This window comes from Lampris incognitus, chromosome 20 (assembly GCF_029633865.1).
Source record: "Lampris incognitus isolate fLamInc1 chromosome 20, fLamInc1.hap2, whole genome shotgun sequence".
NCBI lineage: Eukaryota > Metazoa > Chordata > Actinopteri > Lampriformes > Lampridae > Lampris > Lampris incognitus.
Genome location: NC_079230.1, coordinates 18121761 through 18142486, shown reverse-complemented (window position 1 = coordinate 18142486; position 20726 = coordinate 18121761). Strand labels below are relative to the sequence as shown.

General features: G+C 45.4%; 1 protein-coding gene across 2 annotated transcripts in view; it reads right to left on the bottom strand.

Annotated features, from left to right (window-relative positions):
- The window catches only part of exoc6b (exocyst complex component 6B), a 99637-nt gene that overhangs the window by 46108 nt on the left and 32803 nt on the right, over nucleotides 1-20726 (bottom strand). For both annotated transcript variants that reach the window (XM_056300071.1, XM_056300072.1), the window contains exons 9-16: nucleotides 14507-14590; nucleotides 13680-13726; nucleotides 12513-12633; nucleotides 12181-12252; nucleotides 9924-10021; nucleotides 7144-7249; nucleotides 6585-6694; nucleotides 340-451 (exon numbers count right to left, since the gene is read on the bottom strand). In XM_056300071.1, the coding sequence (XP_056156046.1) occupies nucleotides 340-451; nucleotides 6585-6694; nucleotides 7144-7249; nucleotides 9924-10021; nucleotides 12181-12252; nucleotides 12513-12633; nucleotides 13680-13726; nucleotides 14507-14590 (750 nt within the window). The remainder of the gene's footprint in view (nucleotides 1-339; nucleotides 452-6584; nucleotides 6695-7143; nucleotides 7250-9923; nucleotides 10022-12180; nucleotides 12253-12512; nucleotides 12634-13679; nucleotides 13727-14506; nucleotides 14591-20726) is intronic.

Genomic DNA, 20726 nt, shown 5'->3' with positions numbered 1-20726 from the left:
CTGCTCCCTAAACTGGACAAATCAAAAGCTACCAACTTTTTAGTAGAACACATACAGAGATTGTCTGTTAATGCCAAAAATATTATGATTTGTTTTTCTACTGGCCAAAAATCATGAGTGTTATTGCTTTGAAATTTGCTAGTTTTGTCAAAAATCCTGATTATTTTATTACAAAGTAGCTTTAGTGCTCTCATCAGGTCAAAAACAACACACACACACACACACACACACACACACACACACACACACACACACACACACACACACACACACACACACACACACACACACACACACACACACACACACACACACACACACACACACACACACACACACCTCTGCCAGGCCAACATTCTTCTTCTTGATGGCATACTGCAGACAGTGACTGAGGGTCCTCGTCAGGAGCAGGTTGGTGGATTTTCGGATCATGTCATCTACCTCTGTGGAACTGGACACGCACACACATGCATGCACACACGAAAGAAATTAGTGACACGGAATTCATCATCATCATCATCAAATTTCCCTGCAGGACAATCTGAGCACACCTACTCACTTACAGATAATCCAGCTACAGCACTACACAGGCATCAGACAGCCAGAAAGATAAAAACAGATTTTACAGCAGCAATTTTCAAGTTATATTGTCAGTCAGTCTGTGAATCTCTCCGAAAGAAGATAATATATATTAACAATTCTGGAAGAAGAAAAAAAAAATGCCATGGACTTTGAGGCCCATAAATCTGAAATGGATTTGAAAATAGGAAACGAGAACCTTTACCTAAATTCCCTATGCTAATTTTAAGATACAAAACATTCCAGCACATTTTTGGATCCGTTGCGGAGATTCTGTTTTCCATATGAAAGTGAAGTGTAACTCAATAAAAATATACAAAGATGAAGGCCTTCGGAAAGAAACCAGGTCGTGCATGGTAGGGTAGGGTGACATGACCCATTATAATGTTGATATCACAAGTATCAAGTTATTCATGTGGGTAACGTTTTAGGAATGAGATAAAATTGAGGACAGATTTCTGTTTGATTTTGGGAATTTTTATCTTTCCACCAACGCACCATGTTGGACTTGTTCCCTGGCCGGGACTCACCCCATATTCAACACTGAATAGAGGAAGTGAGGAATGGTTAACAGAGGGTCAAACAACACAGGGAGCTAAACTTAGACCTGTGTGAGTCTAACCTCTATTTGACTCTGTGATGAGATGCAACACACACAGGAGTTCAGAACACGTGTGTGGGCGCACACATACACACACACACACACACACACACACACAACACAGAAAATCAGGAGACAAGCCAATGCACATCTCAGACAGCTGCAAACAGACAAACACATGCACCCTGGAGAACAAATGCTAAAACGCACACACAGAAATGTATAAATACACGTGCACACACATCTACACCTACGCTGTGATATACACACACTGAAAATAGCCACACATGAGCATCTGGGTAGTGTGGCGGTCTATTCCGTTGCCTACCAACACAGGGATCGCTGGTTCCAATCCCCGTGTCACTTCTGGCTTGGTTGGGCATCCCTACACACAATTGGCCGTGTCTTTGGGTGGGAAGCCGGATGTGGGTTTGTGGGTATTTTCCCCTGGCGAAACTCCTCACTGCCAGGTGAAAAGAAGCGGCTGGTGACTCCACATGTATCGGAGGAGGCATGTGGTAGTCTGCAGCCCTCCCCAGATCTGCAGAGGGGGTGGAGCAGCGACCGGGGTGGCTCAGAAGAGTGGGGTAATTGGATGGGTACCATTGACAATTGGGGGGAAAACACCCAAACCAATAAATAAATAAATAGCCATACACACCTAAATCAAGGACATACTATGTATATACACATCGAAAAGAGGAAGCAAAGGAGAAAGAGAGTGAAAGTAAAGGATCATTTCATCCTCACAACTAAGATGATGAGGAGTGCATTTGCAGTGTGTGCATTTGTGTCCGTGGGACTGTGTCTGCAATTCTAGAGCACTGTGGGTAGCAAACGCATTCCAGCCGAATCAGTGAATTGGCCGTCCCTGGAAATCAACCGAAACGCGCACACACACACACACACACACACACACACACACACACACACACACACACACACACACACACACACACACACACACACACAGGTGTCGCCTGTGGAGCATTTAGAACTGGAATTCCAAACTCACTTCATTTCCCAAAATGCAGAGGAATTCTAAAAACGTTCTGAGAATTCCAAGGAGGATAACTGCTGGTGTAGCAGAAGTGCAGAGTGGACAAGAATTGGGGGTGGAGGTGGGGGTAGGGCACAAAGAAGTCATTGTATGCTAGTGAACTTTGACTACACAAATGTACATATGCACAGAGCAAAACAAAAGTGCTTTGGTCATTATTGTCGACTGGAGATTTGTAGACACATTGTTAGGACAGGAATGGGTAATAAAACAGAAGCCTTTTCTCTTTTTTTTAAATCCCCCAAACTATTTAATAACAAAATCAGATGAGGTTTACACACGCAATCACTCTAAAACCCACAGGTATGAACACACGCAACAATAAACCAACTGTGGCCACCAGCCTGTCAACTTATGGTGGAGAGCATGACGTCCTGTGTGGTTGTGTGTCTCCGTATCTTGTGTGTGACTACTGAGAATGTGAAAGAAGCTGAATTTCAGTGTGTGTGTGTGTGTGTGTGAGTGAGTGAGTGCATTTTTGCCTAGTGAGAATTTGGAGAACAGACAGCTCAACACTATGAAACTTCAGTGATCGTTGTTTGGAAATTGCAGTAAAATCTAACAGGAGAAAACGGAGTATAAATATAAAATATAACAAAGGGGAAATAAAATGTAACGCAATGAAACTGCAAATACTAAATAAAAGCAAAAAATGAAATACAAATTCTGTACATGAAATATGAAACAGAACTTTTTAAATGTAATGTCTTGACGCATGCTCAATAATCCAGGTAGGGAAATCACAGGAAGTTGAATCAGTTCATGTGGACACAACGTTTATCGAGAGAAACGTTTCATCACTCATCTACCTAGGTGACCTCTTCCGTCTCTTCTTCAATTAAATATAATCCTACTGATAGTAATGGAGAGTCAGCACCTCCAAGTCTGAGGACATGGTTCTCTACTGGAAAATGTTGGATTGCTCCCTCCGGGTTCGGGATGAGTTGCTGCCTTAAGTGAAGGAGTTCCAAGTATCTGGGGGTCTTGCTCACGAGTGAGGGTAAGATGGAGCGGGATATTGACAGGCGGCTTGGTGCAGCATCAGCAGTAAAGCGGACATTGTACCGGACTGTTGTGGTGAAGAGGGAGCTGAGCCGGAAGGCAAAGCTCTCAATTTTCCAGTCAATCCTCACCTATGGTCATGAGCTTTGGGTAGTGAACAAAAGGGTGAGATCGTGGATACAAGTGGCTGAAATGAGTTTCCTCTGTAGGGTGTCTGGGCTCAGCCTTACAGATAGGATGAGGGGCTCGGACATCCAGAGGGAGCTTGGAGTAGAGCCGCTGCTCCTTCGCGTCGAAAGGAGCCAGTTCGGCATCTGATTAGGATGCCTCCTGGGCACCTTCCTTTGGAGGTTTTCCGGGCACGTCCAACTGGGAGGAGACCCTGGGGTAGACCCAGAACTCTCTGGAGGGACTACATGTCCAATCTGGCCTGGGAATGCTTCAGGATCCCCCAGGGAGGAGCTGGAGGGAGTTGCTGGGGGAGGGACGTCTGGAGTGCCCTACTTAGCTTGCTGCCACCGTGACCCGACCCCGGAGAAGCAGCTGATGATGAGATGAGATGATAATAATGGAGTGAAAATCCTCAAGAACATTGTTTTTGACACTTATGGCGAAACTGTTAATTCCAATGGTGTGTGGCCGCTCAACATCGCAAAAAATCAATTCAGAAATAGAACAGAGTCCTCGGCAGCTTCCCTGCCGCCAAACAAAATAAACATGTTTGAACCCGGGCTTCAGCTACTTATGTTGTAGTATCACTCTCTTCTATGAACTTGTTCTGCCATATCCGCTTGTTAGCTACAGCAACTTTCTTCAGACTCCCCACCACCAGCCTTATTCCTGTACATTTGACTGTCAGAGGTAGGATGTAGCGTCTGGGTAGTGCAGCGGACTATTCCGTTGCCTACCAACATGGGGATCGCTGGTTCGAATCCCCGTGCTGCCTCCGGCTTGGTGGGGCGTCTCTACAGACAATTGGGGTAATTGGCCAGATACAGTTGAGGAGAAGGCGGGGGGTTAGGATGTAAAACTAATTTCCCTGTGTCACCCCCCCCCCAAAAAAAGTTCTTCCTGATATTAAACATTAAAATGAGCAAATAAAAAAGGCAATTTAACATATTGATGGATTAGTGATTGACAAACACACCAGCAATAGAAAGGATCAAATAGGATTTGCAGACATCTTCAGGATCCTTGCTTTGAATATAATACAACCCCCATACATTAAATTGCCTGACCAAATTAAAGACCAACAAAAAAATTCCATTAACAGGAAGTTGGTGTGCAAAAACCAACCAAAGCAGCCTCACCAGTGCCGGACAGATTCGAAAAGTATGAAGGACGATGAACTGCTGCTGATGGAAACGCTGGCTCTAAATTGCATTCAACAGTAGACCCCCACCCCCGACCCCAACACACACACACAAACACACACACACACACACACACACACACACACACACACACACACACACACACACACACACACACACACACACACACAGCCAGAAATCAGAATAAAGGTTGAGGTCAAGGTTCAGGAGTATCAATAGCCACAACCTAACTCCATCGTCCTGTCTGCATCCGGACTTTTGTGTGTGCGTGTGTTGGTGCAAGCATGTGTATGAGCAAATACATGAGTAAGTGCAAGTAACGTTAGATGCAGGGTTGTTTGTGCTCGTCAGTGTGCATGTTCCCGCACGCAGCAGCGGGAACTGGGTAGCAATGTTGTGTGCGTGTTTGTGAGGACATATGTGTGTGTGTGTGTGTGTGTGTGTGTGTGGTGTATATGAGTGCATGAGCAAACAGCGCGTGTATGAATTACTGCGTCTGTGCTTGTCTTTGTGTGTGTCTGACCAACAGGAAGGCCTGCCGCCATGGTAACCAGATAGCACTTTGTGCAAGGCCGTAAAAATCAAGCCAGGCTGAGCGGCTGAGTCATTACTCTGATTAGGAATGATTTGTACTGCCCGGTCCAAAGGAGAGAAGGAACATTAAAGAGACATCTGTCTGGACTTTTCCAGTCAGACCAAAGAGACGACCAGAGAGGGAAGACTGGACGATCAACTCAGCAATTCTTCCATTCTGCTTATTGGAGAACCCAGACTTCAAATCGAAGCATGCAACAGGTTCTGGGTGCTGTGTGTGGAACTCCTGTGTGTGTCTGGTTGTGCGTCTGACTCTCTGGATGAGGACCTGTGTTTGCCTCAGTCCCTTCATATCTGATTGCTCTTGTGTGTCTGTGTGTAAATTCATTCCAATGTGTGTGTGTGTGTGTGTGTGTGTGTGTGTGTGTGTGTGTGTGTGTGTATTCAGCTGCCGACTACAGACTGAGATGAATAAACGCAGTTGGACACTGGATTCTCTGCTTCTCATTCTTCGTCTCTCTCTCTCCCTCTTTTTTCTGTCCTATGCTAATGCTCTTCCTCTGATTAGTCTTCTTCATTCCCAGTCACCACCACTCCACCTCCTTCTCCTCCTTAGTTTTCTCTTTCTTCCGCTGGTCATGGATCAATGATACCTCCCTAGTTCCCAGCCCCCTTGGAGAATCCTCACACACATAGACGCGCACACACACACACACACACCGTGAAAAAAAAAACCCCCAAAAAAAAGCCACTCACAAACAACTGTGCACACTAACAAAAACTAGAGACACCAACACACAGAAATAAAAACACATGCACACAGTCCCTTGGGGTACAAGTATGAATGGATACTGGATAATAATGCAGCATAGTTCTAAACCACCGACCCAATCGGAGCTTGACACAAATAATACATATTAAAGAGAGATTCACAGTCTCTCTCTCCTGCTCGCTCCTTCTCTCACTCCTTCCTTCTCCTGGACAGTGGAAGGCACTGGCTGATTGTTCCTCTCCTCAGTAGGAAAGTAGCTGTATTGTTTTGGTTAACTCTTCCATCAACAGCAGCCAACACACACACACACACACACACACACACACACACACACACACACAGGAAGTCTTTATTTAACCTCTACAGAAATTCGTTATGAGATGGAACAGAAGCTGAAGTAGACTGGCGAGCTGAGGCGTGTGTGTGTGTGTGTGTGTGTATGTGCGGGCGCGTGCGTGCACGGGCAGGAGTTTACAGCTATCCTTCAAGGGCTAAATCTCAGCAACCCTTCAGAAGACAATGACCTCAATCTGACGAATAGAGATTCAACAAAATCTGATGAAAAGAGAACCACTGTGCAAGTGTGTGTTTGTGTGTGAGACTAGTTATGAGGGAAGAGGTGCGTGTGAGCATATTAAAAAACAAGGGTTCCAGTGACAGAAAGAGTGACGAAGTTGGAGAGGGGTGTGTGTGTTTGTGTACCTGAGGTGCAGGTCCTCAGAGTACTTGAGACAGGCGTAGATAAACTCTTTGAGCTGACAGTAGGCTTTGGGGACAAACTCTGAGAACGGCAGCTTCTTCGGGAAGGGCAGCTATGGGAGGGGAGGGAGAGAAACAGAGAGAAACAGAGAAGTCGCACCAAGTCACATTTACCTGTTTGGGCACAAGTGACCTCAAGTCAACGGTTACCCATCCTGTTCATATTTTCAATGCTTTTAACCCTTTTTTATTCGCTATGATAACACATAAATGGTACATAGAAAGCACAAAAAATGACAAGGACTTAATAATAATAATAATAATAATGATATATTAAACTATATAGCGCTTTTCTAACACTCCATGTTGCTTATAGATAAGGACTTAATTCCGCTTCAACCATAGAGTAGTGAACAAAGGGACAATCTCAAAGCATAGAAGGGTAGCGATGACCGTTTCTCTTTCCCGCTCTCTTCCTATCTCTATTCTCCTCTCTTTCAGCTCCCAAAGCCCCATGTCTTTTTCTATCCATCTGTCTCGCTTTTTCTTTCTCTCTTTCTACCTTGTCCAGTTCAGGATCTTGCAGGGGGAACTGGGAAGTGTAGTGTTTGTACTCCTCTTCTGTTGCCACAGGGATAGGACTGTAGTTGTCCTGGTCCAGTATCTGCCTGTGGAGAGGAGAGGTGAAGAGAGGATGGGGGAGGAAGAGGGAAAGGAGGGGAGAGTTGAATGAAAGGGAAGAACAGGGAGGAGAGCAGACATTTGAAGCGGAGAAAAGACAAGAAAAAGACAGGAGTGAGTGATGTAAAGAAGGGATAATTCAGAAGAGTTGAGATATAAAGGTGAGGAGACGAGAAGAAGGGAAAGAGAAGGAGAGGAGAGAAGGAGAGGACAGAATTATTCTGCAGGTAAATTCCATCTGATATTGTCCCTCCTGTTTTAAACCTTCCCCTTTTCCTTTTTTCAGATTTACCGGAGGTCAACAGGAAAGGCTGACATGCCATGACTTTTCAACCACACACACACACACACACACACACACACACAGATCCCGTTGGGGGTCATTCTATTGCTTGTGGTTTTCTAACCCGCCACCGCGCCCCCTACCCCCCAGCCCCCATTGGAACTTTTACACATGCCGTTCCAAAGTTCCGACGTTCCAGCGTTCCATTGAGAGGCCGTGAACCGAAGAGCTCCCGGGCTCTCTCGGCCCCTCTCTCTCTTTCTCCCTCCAACAATACAACACAACATTCCTGTGGCTTCCCCACAACTGTGTGTGTGTGTGTGTGTGTGTGTGTGTGTGTGTGTGTGTGTGTGTACGCGCATAACAGAGAGCGATGGGAGTGTGTGTATACGTACATGAGAGCAGAAGAATGTGTGTCTAAATGCAATTTTGTATATGTGTGTCAGTTCTTTCTGTGAGTCCCACTGGTGTCTTTGGACAAGAGTGCTGGTAAAAACAATGGGCTCAATTGGCACGCAGGTCTACGCGCACTCACACACACAAATATATAAACACACACACTCACAAGGGTACTGCCCATTCTGAGGGGTAGAGAATGTTCCGGACGTTGTTTAAAAACACTTCCTCCCTCTAGTTGGTCATAAAACTTCAAAACCAGGACGAGGACATTTCCCACAAACCGACTGCATGTGTGTTATGTCTGCGTGTTCCCACAAACTAACTGTGCACTTATGACCTCAAGACAGGTAAAGGTCAATCCAGTATACTCTCACACTTTTTCGCCTCAGAGAAGCTACAACATGCTGGATGCTGCACTCAAGAAGCCCCTTCATTTGACTAACATGCACCTAACCCTATATCAGTACTGTGTGTAGTGGTGGCCATTGTTATTAATACTCCCTGGTTCTCTCCTTTACTATTACTACTACTACTACTACTACTTTCAGTTGCTCCCATTAGGGGTCACCACAGCGGATCATCGGTTTCCATCTCTTCCTGTCTTCTGCATCTTCCTCTGTCACACCAGCCACCTGCATGTCTTCCCTCACCACATCCATAAACCTCCTCTTTGGCCTTCCTCTTTTCCTCTTCCCTGGCAGCTCCATATTCAGCATCCTTCTCCCAATGTACCCAGCATCTCTCCTCCACACGTCCAAACCATCTCAACCTTGCCTCTTTTGCTTTGTCTCCAAACCGTCCAACTTGAGCGGTCCCTCTAACATAATCGTTCCTAATCCTGTCCTTCTTCGTCGCTCCCGGTGAAAATCTTTGTTTCTTCAACTCTGCCACCTCCAGCTCCACCTCCTGTCTTTTCGTCAGTGGCACTGTCTCCAAACCATACAACATAGCTGGTCTCACAATCATCTTGTAAACCTTCCCTTTAACTCTTGCTGGTACCCTTCTGTTGCAAATCACTCCTGACACTCTTCTCCACCCTGCCTGCACTCTCTTCTTCACCTCTCTCCTGCATTCCCCATTACTTTGGACTGGTTCTCTCCTTTAATCTTCTATATTCTGCCACATAATTTGATTAAATAATGTGATTGAATTATTAAATCAACTAAAGGGTGACTGGTTAGCACGGTCACCCGTGGTGCGGGCTATATGGGTTTGGATCCCGGCTGCGATGGATTCCTGGCTGCCCCTGAATTCGCTACATTGGTGTCAGAAGTGGAATGGTGAGACCGTGAGGTGGGTGTGCGCCCAGAGGCGTGAGGGAGCTGATATGCTGAAGTGCAGGGACGCGTTTCCCGAAGGAGGGGGGTAGTGCAACGACCATGGATGACTAGACTCGCTAGCCCTTGGCTAATGGGTTGGACCTTTTAGTTGACTGGTTAGCAAAGTCGCCCGTGGTCCGGGCTATCCGGGTTCAATTCTTGGCTGCGACGGATTCCCGGCTGCCCCTGAATTCGCTACATTCATACATCGCTCCATTCCTGTGTCGAGTTTGCATGTTCCCCCCGTGTCTGCAGTGGGTTTTCTCCAGGTTTTCTGGTTTCCCCCACCATCAAAAAAAGACATGCATGTTAGGGTTAATACTCCTGTCTGTGCTCCCGACCAAGGCGTGGCAAGATGAACTTGAGGTGGTCCCCGGGTGCTGCACGGCACCCGGCACCCATGCGCACTGCTCCTAGCTACACAGCTAGGATGGGTTAAATGCAGAGCGTAATTTCCCCACAGAGATCGATAAAGTATCTCAAAATACAAAAAAAAAAATAATTTTTTTTTATGTCATTCTGTTCTTTAATAATTATCCTTTTTTTTTTAAAAAAAGGAGTACCCAAGGCCAATTTTAAGGTGAACTTGGGTACTTGTTATTAGCACTAGCACTGTACAGGGTGGTGCTAAGTGACAGAGTGTGTGTCACAGTACTTTACCTGAAGGTGATGTTCCACCTCTTTAGTAGGATCTCTCCATATTGCTCCCTCATCTCCAACAGCATATCAAACAGCTGAGACACTGGGAAACCGTAACCCTGGAGAACAGAGAAGAGCGCAGGACATGACAAAGAGAGGAGCAAAAAAAAGAATCAATTGCTGTAATCCTGGGAGGAAGAATGAATGTGCTCCCCCCATCAGAACCCGGCCCCAGTTTTAAGCACCTTTCAATTGCTCAGGTAAGGGTCGCAAATTAAACTAAACTGAATACAAATGAAGATGGAGATCCCAGAAAGTTGAATCAGTTCATCTGCACATGTTTACTGGGAGTTTCATCATTCATCTAAGTGACTTCATCAGTCTCAACTGACTGCAGGTATCCCCACCCTTATAATCAATACAGTGGCATAACGACCATTGATTGGTGATGGGGGACATTTCATTGTTAATGTTTACCATAAACCAACACATACTGATCAGTACTTAAGGTTTGACTCCCATCATCCACTGGAGCACAAGCTAGGAGTCATCAGGACGCTGTACCACCAAGCTGACAATGTCCCCACTGACACAGTGGCCGGGAAAGGGGAGAAATCCCACATTAAACATGCCCTGGTTAAGTGTGGATATCCTAACTCAGAATTTTTCAAAGCCAGGAAGACGCCTAAACAGTGCACCAGCTGATCGAAAACAGAAGAATAGTTGCCTAAGCGTAAACCAGTGGTGATTCCGTATGTGACGGGAGTATCAGAACTGTTGAGATGCGTATTTTCCAAACACCACATCTCAGTTGCTTTCAAACCCCAAAACACGCTGCGCCAGAAACTGGCTCACCCCAAGGATCGGGTCCCCTGGCACAAACAGAGCAATATATTGTTCACTGTTAAGTGCCAGGAGGATTGCCATGACATCGGGAGAACCAAACAGACACTGACCAAGAGGATGGGACAACACAGGAGAGCTAACACGTCAGGCCAGGACTCCACAGTCTACACCCATCTACAGGCCAGTGGCCACTCTTTCAAGGATGAGGATGTACACATCCTTGATAGGGAGGAACGCTGGTTTGAATGGGGCATCAAAAAAGCCATCTATGGGAAGAGGGATCGACCATCCCTGAACCGGGGGGGCGGGGGGCGCAATGCTGTGATTGCAACGATTCCCCAGTCCTCTGTGAATAGCACACATGGCCATTGTAACTCTTGTTAATGATCAGAGCAATGTGTTTATGAAACTGATCATTGTTTTCGGTCGTTATGCCGCTGTATTGTTTATAAGGGTGAGGATACCTGCAGTCAGTTTAGACGTTAGAGGTCACTTAGATGAGTGATGAAACATTTCTCCCAATAAACGTTATGTCCAGATGAACTGATTCAACTGTCTGGAATTTCTTTACCTGGATTATTGAGCACGCATCAAGACATTAAGATGGAGGGCCAAAATAATAGCTTAATTGGAATGGTTTGGCACAAAACAGCTCTGAAATGTGTGATGACACAAGAGGCAAAAGATTTCCGGTCTGAATGTGTATGTTATTCAAATTTCTTCCGACTGCAGGTAAATTAATATCACAACGCTTTAAATAGACAGGCTTGAGTGGAGAAGAGGAGAGGAGAGTTCAGTCATTTTTTGGACACCTCATCATTTCAGGTGAATGAGTTTTGGCAGTCTTACCATCCATTCATCCCTCTCCTGCCTTGTTCTTCATCACTCATCTCTAACCGTACCTCCCATCCGGTTTCAACCCACACCATGTCCATCTCACCACCACCCCTCCCTTCTTATCCATCCCTTACACTTGATCAATCCAAGACATTTCGTACATGTGATAGAGAGTAATATAGAGAGAGGCAAACGGACTAAATTATCATCAGATGAGGGATTTTTATCTCCAAAAATCTTTTTTTAATAGACTAAGAAAGAAAGTCTTTATCCAAAGTTTGGCGACAGACCATTGCTGAAATTACAAAATGTGTTTTGAACAAGTTTATTGGTCTCTCATGAAAAATATCCCACTGAGCACATTGTGAACTAGGGAAACACTTTATTCATGTACCAGAAATCTAATAAAAACCATTTAATAATCAAAACAATAATCAAAAACAGAATTTACAGGTGATAATGTACTCTTAATAGAAGGTGGAAGGCTAGAAATCTAAGCATGTAGGTTCTGCTCTGCTTAAAGGTGCGCGCACACACACACATGCACACACGCACACAGAAACACACATACATATATATATTTACAAGTCCATACCTGTAGGGTATCAGCAAAAAGGACAATAAGGTTCTTCAGATCCAACACCAGGTCAGGGTCATCACAGTAAGACTAGAGAGGGGGGGGATTTAGTGAGGGAGAATATCTTCATGTGTTTATGCATCTGTTCAGTTCATTTGTATAGCTGGCCTTGTGGGAGATGAAAAAATTAGGTCAGGGCTATTGTTAAAACGAGCATCTTTGTGCTTTTGGTGTGCAAGTGTATCTGCGTGTGCACGTGCCTAGGGCAATCAAACATGCAGACTCAGAATATTAAGATTTAAAAACTTTGGGTGTAGTGTGTGTGCTTGCGTGTGTACATGTCCCCATACAGAGTGTGTTCTCAGTGCAGCGATGGTCTTGGACAGTGCCAGCTCCCACAGCTCCTCTACGTAGGCTCTGTTGACCAAACCCTGGGTTGTGTGGAGGACATGATCCTCCACCACAAAGAACCTGCAGAGAGAGAGAGAGAGAGAGAGAGAGAGGGACTTTAACATACTCACTCACTCCAGTAGTAAGATGGGCTTATCACTGATAGATGCTGAATTCTTATTTTTAAAAGAAAATTACAATATAAGCAAGGTGTCTTAATTGATGAGTGACAATCAAATGACAGAGGAATAGATGGATGATGTACTGATGGAGGTATATTGTTGAAGGATAGAGGGATGATTGAGAGAGGTGTTGTCATGATTGGCTTGAAAAAGAGAAAAAGAAAAATATTCCAAGACAGACAGAAGGATGGAGATGAGGCTGAAGGGCACTTAAGCTTCGACAACGAAACGCAGAGACACGCATGGGACACCAGCTCTGACATACTAAATGGAAAAATCAGACCTTTGTGTGTGTGTGTTTCTGTGAGAAAGAAAGTGTGTTTGCATATGTGCAGGTCTGATTATCAGGACATGTGTGTTTGTCTAGGTGTAACTCCCAAGGTCTGTGCGTTATGTCTGTACATCTAGTCCTAACTGTCAGTATGTGTATGTGTATGCGTATGTGTGTTAGTGTGTCTGGCCCTGGGAGTGTTTATGGACATATCTACCTAAGACAGACACAAAGAATAACAACAAAATGCCAAACAACGTCACACACACTCTATCAGTCCTCACCACAGCGAGCGTGTGCGCGTGTGTGTGCGCGCGTTCATGTGCGTGTGGACTGTCGAGACAGTTGGACGGATTGATGGATGAGTGGAAAGAGGAAGGACAAGGATGTGGCTGAAGAGGAGAAGGAATGGTTAGACGGTAAGAGGGAAGGAGCGAGGCTTAAGGATGATGGGATGGGCAAAACCCATTTGAATGACATGAAATGAGGTGTTGATAAAGACTGGATTTTTTTCTGACAGCTACAGTCTACACAGACGAATAAGACGGGTGGAGGGATGAGTTAGTAGACAGGTGAATGCTAAAAACATAATTGTTGGATGGATGAGGGGATGGATGGAGTTTTCAAGAGGTGCACAGATGGATTGATGGATGGGTGTATATGCATAAACTTACCCAACTATCTGATTGAAGTAGTGCCTGTATCCTTCTAGAGTTTCATGCTGGAAATCAAAGGCAAAATGGAGAGAAACAGGGAGAAAGGAGCGAGGAGGCAATAACCCAAAAGACAAAATGACAAGACAAAAATAAACCATATCAGAACCCCTCTAATGACAGAGTTTAGTAAATAGTCAGCATAAGCTCATTGCCACATAGCACACGCATCTACAATCACACTTCAGAGTCTCTCTCATAAACACACACTGGCAGTTAAATCCATGTGCAGCGATTCTGCCACACAATCCCTTCAACTTAAATGAACAAAATAACTGGCACGGTGAAAAATATGCTGAGAAAATAATTGCTGTGACTGTTTAACATTTAAACATTTCTCCATTTTAGAATGTTAAAAACGCTTAATTTTTACATGCAATTTATGCAGATAGTTACCGATTCAGATGTGTGTGTGTGTGTGTGTGTGTGTGTGTGTGTGTGTGTGTGTGTGTGTGTGTGTGTGTGAGCGAGTGAGTGAGAGAAGTGTGCATGTGTGTGTGTGTTACTGAGCATGGGAAGGGGACGTGAAGATGTATGTGTGCGTTACTGTGCGTGGGAAGGGGATGTGAAGATGTAGTTAGTAGTGTGTGGACAAACCGACGTGGATGTGAACAAAATCTTACCCCATACACACACAATCACAAACATATAATTACAAACAAAGATGAATCACACACACACACACACACACACACACACACACACACACACACACACACACACACACACACACACACACACACACACACACACACACACACACACACGGTGAGAGTGAGGGGTCATACCATGTTAGAGTGGGGTTGTAGTACAAGGCGAGCCTGTTTCCTCCTCTCCTTTCTGTAGTAGTTCTCAAACACATCACGCAAACCCTGAAAAAACATCAACTACAGGTAAGGACGCACGGACGACTGTACGGATGGACAACGGACAGATAAATATGATGGGTGACTGGGGGGTTTGATTGGTGGATTGACCAATAGAACTGATAGATGGTTGGATGAATGAGTTGGAGAAAAGGTAGGAATGTGGGATGTGCTATAGCTGGGATGTTCTACCTTTGCCTTTAATCGCTGCTGTATGCTATCCTCAATCCCGTAGTTCTGTGCAACCCCCCGCCCCCCCATTAGGCAATGTCACAACCAAACCCACTATCCATGGAGGACCACTTCTTCCCTCACTTTGAGCATTTTTCTGCCTGCCACTCCATTTTAAAAAGGTGTGAAATAGAAAAAAAGGCACAAAGTGCTGAACACAAAGTAGTGCCACACTTTCTCAGACAAAAATTTCTGCTGCAGGGCTTCTGGGTAGCATAGCGGTCTATTCCGTTGCCCACCAACACGGGGATCGCTGGTTCAAATCCCCATGTTACCTCCGGCTTGGTCTGGCATCCTTACAGACACAACTGGCCGTATCTGCGGTTGGAAAGCCGGATGTGGGTATGTGTCCTGGTCGCTGCACTAGCACTTCCTCTGGTCGGTCGAGGCGCCTGTTCGGGGGGGAAACTGGGGGGAATAGCGTGATCCTCCCACGCGCTATGACCCCCTGGTGAAACACCTCACTGTCAGGTGAAAAGAAGCGGCTGGCATGTATTGGAGAAGGCATGTGGTAGTCTGCAGCCCTCCCCGGATAGGCAGAGGGGGTGGAGCAGCGACTTGGAAAATAAGGTAATTGGCCAAGTACAAATGGGGAGAAAAGGAGGAGAAAAAAGGCCCAAATTTTTTTTTTCTGCTGCAGCTAGTAACATTTTAAAATGGGTGAAAACCAGATCTCAACATTGTGACCCTTCCAATGGCACATCCTCACTCATCAATCACCAGAAAAACCATCGAGTCAGACTCTGGGCATGTCGACGTCCTTAAAAAGGCAGGGCCAGTCTGCAATGTTGATTCTTTTAATCAGCTCCGGTTCATTTCATTTATAAATTAAGACATGAGCGCAAAGCATTGTGGGTTCCAACAGGATAGTTGCTTTCAGTAGAGGGGGGAACACATTTGGCAAAAATATAGTGTATAAAATCTATCATCATTCTGAGCTCAAATTAACAAAGTGGCCATACGCTGCCAGCAACACTCCATTTTGACTCATCATTCTGTTGCTCAAGTTCCTTGATATCTACAGCCATAAAAACATCCACCCTAATCTCACGCTGCATTGCATCATGTCATCATTTCCTTAATTTATTCTTAAATTGCTTTCACACCAGAAATGGTCCGTATCACAGTCAAACTGGAAACAGATTGAGACACACAGCCCCCCACCCCCCAAATTTTTGGCAAACTTTTGGAGCAGTTTAGTGAACACCAGAATTAGATGGCATCAGCGTCCGGGTGGTGTGGCAGTCTATTCTGTTGCCGTCCAACATGGGGATCGCCAGTTCGAATCCCCGTGTTACCTCCAGCTTGGTCGGGCATCCCTACAGACACAATTAGCCCTACAGACAACTGACCGTGTCTGCGGGTGGGAAGCTGGATGTGGGAATGTGTCCTGGTCGCTTCACTAGTGCCTCCTCTGGTCGGTCGAGGCGCCTGTTCGGGGGAGGGGGAGCTGGGGGAATTGCGTGATCCTCCCACGTGCAACTGGGAGCCTATCTAGGGCTCTGTAAAGGATGCATACTAGTCAGCATGCCCATAGATAAGGCTCCAGGGCTGGGGAGATGACATGGCTTGTGCCCCTAACTACCCACCCCTAACGACCAGCTACGCAAAAATACCTACACCGGAGACCAACACCCAGACTGCATCATTAGGAGTGTGTGTGAGTGTCTCTGTGTGTGTGGTAAGTCACTGTTGACCTTTACTTAATATCTCCATAATCACAGGCTGATATGGGAACACAAGGGACACTGTCTATTTTAACAAATACGCCCTTGTGTCTTGAGCTTTGAAGTTGATACCCAATCACATGGAAAACATTACAAAAAAAGATGTGTTTATTTTCCAAATCAAGCACTTTTTTTTTTGGGAGACAGGATGATCGAGCATTGAAAAAAAAATACAAGTCATTTGTAGGAAATGACTTCATGTGCTTTTGAACTGCAATGACGTATAATCCCACTGGTACGGAGGAGGTAAGTGTCTGATGTCTGACTGCCTGAACCTCATTTGCCTCCTAATGGCCTTGGACTACTTACATAAATGTCATAAACTCACAATTCACTGTCAATACGGTGAAATGGAAGAAAAATGAAAAGACAATATTTTCGTATTTTAGTGGATCACCGGGGCTATTATTTTAGTAAACAACCCCGGCGACCTCAAGACGTCCTCCATCCGTGTGCCTTGTCCCTCCATGACATTTCCTTTGAGGTACTGTTTTATCCGTGTTGTTAAGAGCACCACTTCGGCCGTGACCTCAACTATGTCGACCATAAAAACACTGCAGTATGCAGGGCGGCACGGTGGCCCAGTGGTTAGCACTGTTGCCTCACAGCAAGAAGGTCCTGGGTTCAAACCCTGGGATTGTCCAACCTTGGGGGTCATCCCAGGTTGTCCTCTGTGTGGAGTTTGCATGTTCTCCCCATCTGCGGTGGCCTTTCTCCAGGTGCTCTGGTTTCCCCCACCATCAAAAAGACATGCATGTTAGGGTTAATACTCCTGTCTGTGCTCCTGACCGAGGCATGGCAAGACGAACTGGAGTAGGTCCCCGGGGGCTGCACGGCAGCTGCCCACTGCTCCTAGCTACACAGCTAGGATGGGTAAAATGCAGAGAGGAATTTCCCCACGGGGATCAATAAAGTATAGCAAAATCAAAAAAAAAGTTTTTATGTCGAGGGAACATACAACATGGTTAAGAAGAGGGTTTTGATACGACTTCTGCATTTGTATAAATAAAGAAGCGGCAAAACTAGATTTAATTCTTCAATCCCCTACCTGACCCTCTGCAAAGTACAACCTATTTGAACTTTCAAGACACAAAATTTGCCTGCAAGAAATCTATTTCTCAACAGTGTCGGTGTTTTTGAAGTTTTGTTTGAGGGTCTTAGGTGCTCCAACAATGTCGTTTAATTCCCAGTTTGATGGTCAATGAAACAATGTCCATTGAATAGACGGAGAATGTCAACTGGCCCTGACCTCCTCACAATACATTAACACTCGTCCCAGAGAGACACAGGGACGGAGGTGAAGGAGAGGGTGGGAGGTGTGTGTGTGTGTGTGGGTGTGTGCGTGTTCCTTGACCCCAGACTACATGTCAACTGTGGCGGTAGCCTCTAAGAGATGTGCAGTGGCACACGCAGAAAGAAAGAGACAGACAGAAGGACAGGAAAAGAGAGCAGGAAAGAAATAAAAGAAAGACAGGAACAGAGAGGCGGAAAGAAAGAAAGAGAGACTGAACAGACAGACAAAGATGATGAAAGGAAGAAAGAAAAATGACAAGGACAAAAAGACAAAGAAACAGATGAGAAAGAAAAGGAAAGGAAAGAAAGAATGAACAGATAGAAAGATAGTGAAAGGAAGAAGGAAAAACAAGAAAAAAGAGACAAATAAACAAGGAAAAGAGAAGAGAAGAAAAAGGTACAGAGCAAGAGAGAGAGAGAGAGAGGGAGGGGGGAGAGAGAGAGAGAGGGAAAGAGAGAGCGGGCCAGGTCTAGTGAGGTGATTGAAAACTGTCCTGCAGTGAGACTGGCTCAGCCTCTTTAACCGTCTCTGCATCATCCATCACTCCCGGGCTACGGGGACTTCATGAGTGTGCAATTCACGTTTGCTCTGGCCTGGAAAATGTTGGGCCGAACGTCAGTGTTTACACTGATCACAACTCTCCTCAGACTTCTCTCAGAATGTGTGTGTGTGTGTGCATATGTGCGTGTGTGTGTGTGTGTGTGTAACAAAGAAGTATTGTTCAGGCTCAGCGCTGCTCACCACGGCTGGAAAATCGTGGACTTTAAACATGGAAAGAGGGAGAACGAGAGAGAGGGAGAGAGAAGATGAGATGGGGTAGGGGGGCTGTGGAGAGGTAGAGAGGAAGACTGGAGAAGAAAAGAGGAGGGGGGAGAGAGAAAAGGCCAGGGGGGGAAAGAGAGAGAGAAATTGGGATCTTTATGTTGCAAATGGGATTCCACCTCTAGGTTTACTGTTAAAATAAATGAAGTACTTTGGTTTCTCTGTGTGTGTGTGTGTGTGTGTGCGTGTGTGTGTGTGTGTGTGTGTTCTAGACTTGGTCCGTGTGTGTTCTCTCCTTGGAACCTTGCAGCTGAGGACATTCACGGTGTCTGACTTTCTGAAACCCGACTCTTCCAAGTATGATTTTGTGCGTGTGTGTGTTTGTTTCTGTGTGTGTGTGTCAAAGTCATTCTTGACATTCCTCCATCCATCTCCCTTCTCTACCTGCACAGACTGATTCTAAAATCTGTGTGTGTGTGTGTGTGTGTGTATCTCTTGATAACTGCAGACTAACAGGGTGGTCTCTGTAACTATTTTAAAACAAAAGTAACAGAACGCAGGCACGTGAGTGCATCTTCCTTATTTTCCAGTCAACAAAACCCCCTGGTGCTCTGCTGGACGTTCAGGCTCACTACAATACGGTTCTTCTCTCCAAGTGAATCCAAACCTCTATCCCGTATGCTGTTATTCGAACGGCACACACCGTTACAGCAGCTACAGCTGATTTGGTTATGTGTTTGCGTGAACGAGGGTGTGTGAGACAGAAAGGGAGAGAGAGGATGCAACAAGGTGGTGAGGATTGATCTCAAGAGGTGAAAAGGCCAGACCTTTCACCACCTTTGTTAGCCCAAAGCCCGCCGCCTCAATCCTACTGTGCCCCCTTGTCCCTCAATCTTCTTTTTCCTCCCTCACTTGGTCTCCTCTGATGGTGTTCTCCTGCACTTCAGTGTCTTTCTAACGCTCCCTCTCTCTCTATCTCTCTCATAGTAAATCTATCAATTCATGCTTTTTTCAAGAACGGAAATTAAATTTTGTCACATACCAGGCTGATAATATGGAAAAAAGCGTGTGTGTGTGTGTTAAAGTCCTTTAACTCTCACTTTGGAGTGGTCTACCCTGCTTATACCACAGTCCCTTGCCAAAAAAATTTAATAGAATCTTTTGCTTATTTTTTGTTGATTGTTTTGGACCAAAGTTACACATTTAGCTAAAGCTTCGACTATTTACTGGGCTTTCTATTAATGCATCATGTTGTTCCGGATACACAGCAAGTTTGGGTCCAGTGCATGAATTTCGAACATTGATTAAACTCGAGTTGAACTATGTGTGCATGAAACAATTTTAGTGCATGCCCTTCAGCCAATCAGAAGTGAGTATTCTCTGTGACTGTAGTATAAATATACTTAAAGCCTGGCTAAGTGCTTTTCCAAACAAGTGCTAAACTTTTCCGTTCATGTAAAACACCTTACCCCCATCCAGCACTCTCTCTCTCTCTCTTGCCCCTTGCTGTCATCTGTCTGTCCTCTCTATGCCCTTTCCTCTCCTCTATTGCGTGCCTTTCTTCAGCGTCCCCTCGCTCCTCTCCCTCGCTTGCATCACCCGTTTTCTCTGTTATCTCCCTCTCTCTAACCTTCCTGTGACCTGCCTCATTCCCTCCCTCTCTCTCTATTCCCTATCGCTCTCCTTCCTGTGACCCCCGTTAACCTCGCACCGACCTCCTCCGACATCTCTATCTTGGTCTTTCCCACTCCCCTGTTTTCGCCCGTTGCTTATCACCATCGCCCCCTCACCCCGATCCCACTGCTTCCTGCCACCCCCCATAATGTTTGGGTCAACTCTCTCGCTCTCTCTCTTTTATTTTTTATCTCCATCATTATGCCTCTCTTCTTCCTTCATTCCTTTTCTTCATCCTGTCTGCTGTTAATCTCATAGCCTACTATAGCCTCTCTTCCCCCCTCTCTCCCTTTCCTTCTCCATCATTTAACCTTGCTTGACCTTTTTCCATCTCTGCTTTTCCTTCATTTCTTTCTCCCCTACCATTTTACCTCCCTCTCTCTTATGGTCTCTTAAGGTCTATTGTGCTTTCTCTCTCTGTCTCACTCTCTCATCACCCCTTTACCCTCTCCTT